The sequence below is a fragment of the Glycine soja genome, chromosome 3 (genome assembly GCF_004193775.1).
Source record: "Glycine soja cultivar W05 chromosome 3, ASM419377v2, whole genome shotgun sequence".
In the NCBI taxonomy this organism is placed as follows: Eukaryota; Viridiplantae; Streptophyta; class Magnoliopsida; order Fabales; family Fabaceae; genus Glycine; species Glycine soja.
Genome location: NC_041004.1, coordinates 47,605,748 through 47,614,914, shown reverse-complemented (window position 1 = coordinate 47,614,914; position 9,167 = coordinate 47,605,748). Strand labels below are relative to the sequence as shown.

At 33.4% G+C, this 9,167-nt stretch overlaps 2 protein-coding genes across 2 annotated transcripts; both read right to left on the bottom strand.

Annotated features, from left to right (window-relative positions):
* Nucleotides 1-1,250: 1,250 nt before the first annotated feature.
* Nucleotides 1,251-4,869, bottom strand: LOC114407867. Its single transcript, XM_028371143.1, has 5 exons — nt 4,223-4,869; nt 3,269-3,930; nt 2,623-2,862; nt 2,246-2,337; nt 1,251-2,111 (listed from the first exon to the last, which is right to left on the bottom strand). Exons 1-5 carry the CDS (start codon nt 4,236-4,238, stop codon nt 1,493-1,495), a joined length of 1,629 nt encoding a protein of 542 aa, XP_028226944.1. The 5' UTR covers nt 4,239-4,869; the 3' UTR covers nt 1,251-1,492.
* Nucleotides 4,870-6,701: 1,832 nt separating this feature from the next.
* Nucleotides 6,702-8,472, bottom strand: LOC114407866 (GDSL esterase/lipase 5-like). The gene is made up of 5 exons (XM_028371142.1): nt 8,096-8,472; nt 7,869-7,990; nt 7,502-7,723; nt 7,152-7,407; nt 6,702-7,050 (listed from the first exon to the last, which is right to left on the bottom strand). The coding sequence occupies exons 1-5, from the start codon at nt 8,361-8,363 to the stop codon at nt 6,815-6,817; spliced, it is 1,104 nt and encodes a 367-aa protein (XP_028226943.1). The 5' UTR covers nt 8,364-8,472; the 3' UTR covers nt 6,702-6,814.
* Nucleotides 8,473-9,167: the final 695 nt, after the last annotated feature.

The following is a 9,167-nucleotide window of genomic DNA, read 5'->3' as shown; positions in this document are numbered from 1 at the left end:
GAAAATCTTGTTGATAGATAATTTATAAATACCTTTCTAAGTGTTTGGTAAGCCTTGAGGCATGCCTCGTGAGCTTCCAAAATTTAACTTACCTAAACTTTCTTATATAAAAAAAGACAATTTTTTAAACACAAAATTTATATGTGATTTTTTGGGTATTTTAAATTTAATTAAAATTTGAATCTAATTGATGCTTATATTTAATACAAAGTTTAATGCCCATGTAACAATTTAATATAATTTTTTATCATAAAAACTTGTAAGACTTGAAACATGTTTTGATCCGAATGAGTTTTTAAGATATAATTCACCTAAATTTTATTATATAAAAAATTTACCATAAAATTTAGATGTAACTTTTTAGGTATTTAAATTTTAATTAGAATTTGAATTTAATTTTTCTAATTGATGCTTATATTTATTACAATTTTTTATTATGTAAACTATTGAAGTAAAACTCTAATTCTAGTTAACCCAAAGAATTGGTACAATAAATTGGTAATTTTAAATTTAATTATATTTAAATTTCTACTAATAAAGATTAAGTTTAAATAATATAAGTTGATTAAGATTAAGAAAAAAAACTATTACTTTAGTTCCTAAAATTATACTATAACAATGTGAGGTTAGTTCTTGATGCTATCTTTTTTCCTGAAAAAAGTCCCTCAATCAGAAATCTTTGATACTGCCTCGCTTCCAAAATAACGAAAATGAATTTCGCATTTGTGAAAAAAAATTCTAAAAATAAGTATCATATTTAAATTTTCAATGTAATATTATTTTTTTCTGATTCTGTTGGAATGAGAGTGGGACAGTTAAGCATTGGCGATGATAAGCGGCAGGAGGAGGAGGAGGGTTCGATATATGTCCCCCTAAACCTAAAGAAGTTGGAAGCGTTGTTCTGAAACCTCCTTTGGTTTTAAAGAACTGAGAAAAGAGACGGTCTAAGCGATCAAGAGATACCTATAGTTTCTCATTGCTTTTTAAATTCTACTATAGTTATTAGTTGCATTGCTTCTTTATCATGCATCCCTCTCTTATTACTTCAATTCTGTCATTATGCCTGGATTGATTAGTTTCTTGACCACAAGGTATGTTCTTTCCCTTTATAACCAGGTATTGTTTTTGCATTTAGTCTAAATAGCACTATTATCCCTCGAATTCAAAGCTTTCTGATGTGCTTGACTATGCCGCACTTGTATCTTACTATGGATATCCACAAGAAAATCATTTAATAACTTGACTTTGAATGTGTCAATAAGAGCCATAAACGGCTTTACTTTATTTTCATCTACCAGGGAAATTGAAATTTAACCTAAAGTCAGTAACCCTTTTTTTTTTTTTTGGTACAAATAGCATTGTAGATCAACATTGCACTAAAACAGAGCAATCCAAGCTTTCATTATCAATGTTTGGCTCAATCATGTTTATTAATTTAACTAATAAATAGAATTAGAGTTATATTGTTGTGAAGCAGTTTCTTGACTTAGAATCAAGCTCGGTTCTCCAAAGCTAATGCAGCGGAATCAATATGTACAAGCAGACAAGAATAAACTTTTTGCTTCAACCTGTCAACAGTCTCCACCAGCTCTTCACTTTCCGTGTTAGAACTGCTTCTCAATTTGTCCAGCCATTCATTTGCATGCTTAAGGTGTGATAATGTGAGAGCTATATGGTTGGCTTGCTCCATCTGTCTTCCTGCATTATCCTTACTTTCCTTGCCCATCTCTTGGGAGCCAACGGAAAACCCAGCATCTAATATCTTTTCCAAGTACATCAAAAACCATGATCTTGTTTCATTTAAAAGGACCTCTTTCAGCTCATTGATCTTTTTCGTGCCATCCTCTTTGGCCCATTCTTGCTTCTCAGTTCTTGATAGTTCATTTAAGGGTTTTGGAGACTTTGACGTGCTTTTAACAGGCATCACACCTGCCGTCTTGCCTGATTTATGTTTTTCTGCCGGAGTAGGAATCTTATATAGTTGAATTGGTTTATCTTTCAACTGAGTTGTACCATTTGGCTGGTCCATGAGTTGCTGGAGGGCAAAAAATTTGTTCAGTGTAGCATGAGGGTTCTCTGATGATGCAGATGAGCAGATATTGGCAAACATACTGAAAACCAAAGATGAAGAGGTAATAACTGAGTGTCAGAAAAAAAAAAAGGCAAAAGGAATTAGGCATTCATTTTTCCCCCAAATTAACTAATGTGTGCCAAAGTTTAGATAAAAAAAAAAACCTCTGTATACCTTAGGCATTTAACTATCGATGCTGCTGCAGATGCTTCTTTTTGGGCTTCTACTACAACCTGAGAGGCTAGATGTTTCCTTCTAAGAATAACCTTGTAAAATGAAAATAAAGTGGACAAGGGGGAAATTATGTTTATATGATGGTCAAGTATAGAATCATGTTAATATGCAAACACAAGTGGTCAGATTGCATTAGTTATAGTGTGTTTGTTTTAAGCTTAACACATGCTCTAACGTTCGAATGCTAATCCATCTAGATTGGATTGGATTGGCATTTAACGGCAGTGAACAACTTTTCAAACACACCCTTAAAGGAGGACGACAAGTATGTGTGGTAATATTTGAGAGAGACAGAGAGTAAGTAATTTCTAATGCACCTTTCCAGGCTTCAGAAGCTTGACCGGCAAAGCGGACCATGGAATTGCCTCAGTGTTATTGCTTTTATCTTTACCACGAGACAACAAATTCATGTTCAAATTTTCCTGTTTAGTAGAACTGTGTTTGGCAGAAGTGCGCTTAGAAGGTGCTATGACAGTCTCCCGGATGTTACACTGAGGGATGTCTTGCTTTGGTGAAAGTGCTTCAAGTCGAGTACCAGTTGGAGTAATTGGGAGCACCTGTGGTGCTAAAATAGATTATTGTCACCGCATTATTTTCTTTATTAGCAAGTAAATAAAATCAGCATTGAAGTTGTTTGTGTCCTTTAATTTCAATTTTTAAATATATTCCATTTCTATTGGTTTCGGGTAATGAAATTGAACCATTTTCAACTTCATGTTTACCATACAGAAATAGTGACACTACATAATTTCTTCTGATGAATATCCTTTGTGGTAAGATACAACTGATTGTATCTAATAAGTTGATTGAAATTCTTTACAATTTTCATTCGAAGTCTATCATATTTGTTTCTTTTATGGCACTCACTTTCCTAACTACTCCATAGCTACCTAGGACAACTTAAATTCTACAACCATACATTCTTGAGTCTTTAGCAATTGGAATACGAAGCAAGAATCATACCTGGCCTTTGATCTCTAGTTGCTTTCCTTTCGAAGATTCCACCTTTTTACTATCTACCCCATTTTCTGAATCATTTCCTTTGCTTCCTATATTAGTATCTGCCCCGTTCACTCTTGAGTTTGGATTTAGAACACCTTGCATGTACCTGGATGCAACACCTACTTTTTCCTCTTTAATAACGATCTTCTGCCTTGAACTTGGATTCTCTTTGGCTTCTGTTAAATCCATGGACTTTGAACCATTAACTCCATCATTATCGGATTGCTCTAGAATCTGCATTAAATCCTTAGGATTGCCTTCAAAAGGGTGCCGTCCGGGGACTGGTCTAACTCCGACAAGAGTTGGAACAGGTGTACCAGCCTCAATTCTATCCACATAAAAGAATTGCCCGAGCTGCAGCTTATTATTCAAAATGAACTCGTTGTCGTCCTTTGAGAGTGAGACATAGGTTGAATGAGAAGAGTCAGAGACTTTTATGAAGAAACCTTGGTTAGGCCATAATTCAGACCCCGATAATGATGGCACGATGCTGATCACCTGCAAAAGGACTGAGCGATATTCCCCGCGAACTTTCACATTAGAGTTCATACTTTGAAGAAGCTTCAGTAGAACTCCTGGTACCAGGGATGCCATTCTTCTTCCAATGATATTCCAAATTGTAACTGTGATGCATTGTAGTTTTTATGTATTAGTAAAAAATGCATGCCTGAAATATTGAGAAGACAATGCAGATAGTAGATACTTCTGTGCCATAAATTGACTCGACTTATTTTATTCCCTGAAGAGTCCTAATAATGAATGTTGCGAAAATGTGGCTAACTGAAAACTCAATCTTATCATGAGATGAGATCTTCAATTTATAAAAGATGGGTAGCAAGATTTCTTCTCTGGTACAACATTAAAAGTAAGCAGAAAAACAGCAGTCAATACAGGACGAGTGAAAATTCAAGTTACCAGAGAGGAGGAGCATAAAGGACCAATAAAAGTGAAGGAGAGAAAAGTCGAAGAGGCCCTTTTTCTTGATTCTGTACAGAGATGACAAACTACTTGGCTTCCAAAACAGAATAGAATGACTGCATCATTGCTTCTGCAATGGCATAACCGAGAACATCTAAAGCTTTGCATGCCGGGCAGGGCACGTAACCATCAAATTCCCTTGGCTTGAAAGCCAAGGGACCATCATATACTTACGCGTGAGAAATGTACAACACGTTCTGTGAGACACGAAATGACAAATCAGCCCTTTTATAGAGAAATTATGCCTTACCCTATCAACAATTTAGTGGGCATTATGGTCTTTATGCTGGTGGGGCTCCATCTGGTGGCGTTTCATTTTTGAAGTTAGAGGCAATGTAAACATAAGAAAGGTGAGGACATTCCCATGTTAATTTCTTCCGAGGCGTCACTAGAAGCCCTTCTCATATTAATTTACCACTTTATTTGCGCAGGGCACCAAAGAAAACTAACTAGATTAAGAAATCTGCATTAATCCTACTATATACAAGCATAGTCATTCATTCTTTTACCAAAACGAAGTCCTGCCATTGAGCATTATTGCCGGTCTTAAGCTTTTCCTTGAAAATGTACATCATACAATTTATCTAGAGTGAGGGACAAAAATATACGGTCTTATATAAATTTTAGTCTATCTTAAACGAGAGTTTTTTATGACTTAATTTTGTCTTTATTTTTAAATGAATGACTTCTTTGAGTATCTAATTTTATTTTTTATTCCTTTTAAATATGATTTCTTAATTTTAAATTTTGATACTCCATTAAATTGGAAATATCATTACATGCTAACTAACTTATATAATTAATATCTGTTGAAAAAAATATGAAAATTGATAATATTACCTTTTAAATGTTTAATACATTCATAGAATTACTCTTAAAAAAGTGACTGTCGCAAATATTAATCTATCAAGATGCCACAAAAAACATAATAAGCATGTCATTTATTTAATCGAAAACGATTGGATTATTCTTCAAATAATGTTTTCAGATTGTATGGGCCAGCAATAGTTTGATTTCCGCCCTTTCAGTGGGATGAAGCGAGTCAAAGAGCACATAATCATATTCGCTAGGATTCTCACATAAGTTGATAGCAGCAACATTACACAAGCACCACTACCTGAAGGAAGACCCAAAAGGAGGACAACCATTCCTGCTTACCTCACCTCAGGAACTTTGTTAGCTAACCCGTGCTGAGCTGGTGCATCCTGAAGCGCCCATGCCACCACTATCGCACCATGCTTTGTCTGCCATTTGCTTGTGCATTTCCAATTCTGTTAGGATAGGATAGAGCAGAATCACAAATTTTCTTATTTCAATTATCAGTATAAATATAGAAGCAATGTAATAAGGTAGAATCAATGAAATTTTCCTGCATTTTTACCCTTCTTGTGTCTGGAGGTTCTGGCCCTCGAAGCCAGCTTCTTTGCCATCACGTTTCATAAGTCGTAATCTTTCATTCATTGCTCTTTTACCTCCGCAATATCCCTTGTAAGCATGCCACGCCGCCTTCTTAATTTAAACCTTTTTAATTAAATTTTCACTTACTATAATGATGGGATTTTGTTTTTATTCCATGAAGTCAAACTGACCTTCTTAATTGAAACCCTTTACATCATATATATATATATATATATGAAAGTTTTTTATTATCATTTAATACGCACAAATCATTATTTAAATTACTTTAAAATAATCTTGTGCGTATAAAATGATCCTTGTTATTCAATTCTCTTCTTGATTGGGAGGAGATTATGATGGTATATTTCATTTTCCTAACCAAAAACGAGTGAAAATGCTCCTCTTTAAGCAGTTTTCTATTGCAGCTTCTACATGGGTCATAAAGATGTTAAGTTTGAAACAAATTGTAAAATAGTAGCCGATAAATTACAGGCTGCAAGCTGTGATCTGTCAGAATTGGAGTACATTGTTAAGTGTCAAACAATTGCATAAATATTTTAAAACAAATTTATCATTACTAACTAAATTAATTATTTTTTAATTCTGATAAATTAGATCATTGAATCTTATAATTAAAAATGAAGTAGTAATATTTTTTTAATTATAAAAAACATATAATCACTTTTAAATATATTAGTTAATTGACGGATAAAAAATATTATATAAAGATAAAAAAATTAATTATTAATTTTTTATCTTTAATTTATGTTGAGATCTATTAAGATATTAATAATAAAACTCATATTTATTGGTTGAAAAAATTATTCCTTAGATTTGTGTCATCATAATCTAGTCACTATTTAAATCAAATTATGGATACTTTTAGAATAAAATTTACATTTATGATAATATTTAATTAATATAAATGAATTTAATTATTTTTACTAATTTTGATGAATTGAATAATTATTTTTTATATATAAGAAAGGATTAGATAGTATTATTTTGCTACGTACAATTAATCCATCAAGAAGTCACAATTATAAGTTATAACTGCCGATTACATGTATTTTGCCTTTTAGTACAAATAACAATTAACAATGTCAGCTATCTTTTCTCCTCATGGTTGAATTATTCTTGAAATAGTGTTTTGAGATTGAATGGGCCAGCAATACTTTGGTGTCCACTCCACATAAACTGGGAAATAATCTGATCAGCCCTTTCAGTGGGATGAACCGAGTCAAAGAAGACATACTCACTGGGATTCTCACATAAGTCGTAATCTTTCTCTGCTCCTTTACCTCCACAACTGAAATTTCCCCTGTAAGGCCCGCTGCCACAGCATGCCACACCGCCTTCTTTAAACCCTTTACAGCAAATTACCAAAATCGATCATGACATTAAATTTTCACTTACTATAAATATTAAATACTTATACATACATACATGCAGTACGTACGTTACCTACCATATTTTGAAGGGTTGTTTATAAGATCAAATGACAGATTAAAAAAATCGACGTATGAATATTTAAATCCTTTTAGTTGTTTCTTTAACTTCCCAAGTTCCACAGAAAGCACGCTGTTATGCAGTTTGGCTAGTGCTGACGCTTCTTCCACGCAGGAACCTTTAGGTGCATTTACTAGTATCTTGACAAATGGAACACAACCCATAGCTGGCATGTTAAGAACCCCAAATTTCCTCCCTCCCGCCTTGTGTATCTCCTAATATTAATTTCAGCTGATTAATAGAATGGTAAGATTGATTATAGAAAGCTTGAATGCACGTACAAGTAAGTAACTTGTACATAACATATACCTTTATCACGGCTGTAAGACTACCAACCACCATGTCTACATATTTCTCAGGAGTAAAGACACTCGATTTTTCTGTCAGATAGACTTCATAATCATTGCTTCCGATGTTAATCAAGTAGACAGCTTTGGCCAATAGAGTTGTGGTTTCTGCTACTCCTAGTTCCTGCCTCAATACCTTGCTGACTTTCTTGAAATAACTTAGTTGAGTTTTTAGATCTATCACCTGAAATTAAATATCAAAATAGCTAGATACCATATATAGATCAATTGCATGTACGGTTGGATATAAAAGTTAATGACTAAGAGTATAATATATATTCAATTTCATCCTTAATTAGCTAACAATATATAACATATATGCAACAGACCAGTCCTTGATGGGTTTCAACCAAAGCCCCAGCTCCGGCTGATGCAAAATTGATTCCGTCTATGTATCGTTGATTACCAGGAAATAGAAATGGGGGGATTAGAGGCAACTTAGCATACTCAGCTGCAATAAAGTTTCCATGTTATTAATTGTAGGAATAGAAGCACGATTAATTGCTTGCTGCTAATTAATGAATTAAGCTCGTAAAACCAAAATTCTTATATGTACCTACGAAATCTGGAATCACGCGACCATCAGAAAATCTACCGGTTGGATACTTGAAGAAGGTTTCACCATATGGAAAGAAATTTGCATGATTGTCAGCAGTAGTATTGATGTAATTGTTGTTTCCAACATCAAATATTGAATCTCCAAATACAAATAATGCAGCGTTTTCTTTTGGCTGGCATATTTCACCAAGGCAGCAAGTTGGAGTTAGTATGCCATAGCTTACAAAAAGAAGCAGGATGCAAAAACTGAATTTTGGACTTGCCATATGAGTTTCACATCAATTTTGTAATGATCTGATCAATAGTAAGCAACTTGTGTTTATAAAGGCCACTGACTTCATGCAGAATGAAAACTAAATTTCCTGCTTTATGCAAATAATTTAAATAGTAAAATGTTTTTTTTAACTGGATTTTGGACTTGCCATATGAGTTTCACCTCAATTTTTTAGATTTTTTTTTTAAAAAAAAAAAGTAGTTTAGGACCAATTCATATAGGTACCAAGATTTATTTTTATTTTTCTTATGTTGAAACTGGCCTAACAGCCGAACAAAATAAACACACATGATTAACGACAATGCACTAATGGTGAAGAATGAGGACAAAAAAGACGGAGGACTATAAAACATGCTAAGAATATATAAGATGGTGAAGCATACAAAGGCCAGCCAGAATATCTGCTTCCTCCCTAAGCACACGATCACATTAATAAATAAAAGAGAACTTGTGAGGCAATGCAAGACTCTTATAGCTAGCTGTTTGTAATCGAGACGGCAGCCTATAATGATGATTCCTTAGACATTCACGAATGATAAGAATTGAGCAACTTGAGTCTAGTCAAACCTCATCACGTACTAATATGTCGTGATTATTGATGTAGATTGCTCTACTGCATCATTGGAGAAATTAATTGTTCAGTAAACATTACTTTCTTAATTACTATAATCAAGAAAAATAATTTCGATTTTCCTAATTATTCTATGTATAAGATCAATGGAGATTTATCATTTCTTCTTTTACTCAGACTTTATTTTTATATAAACCATGTATATAGACTTGTGTATATCACTGC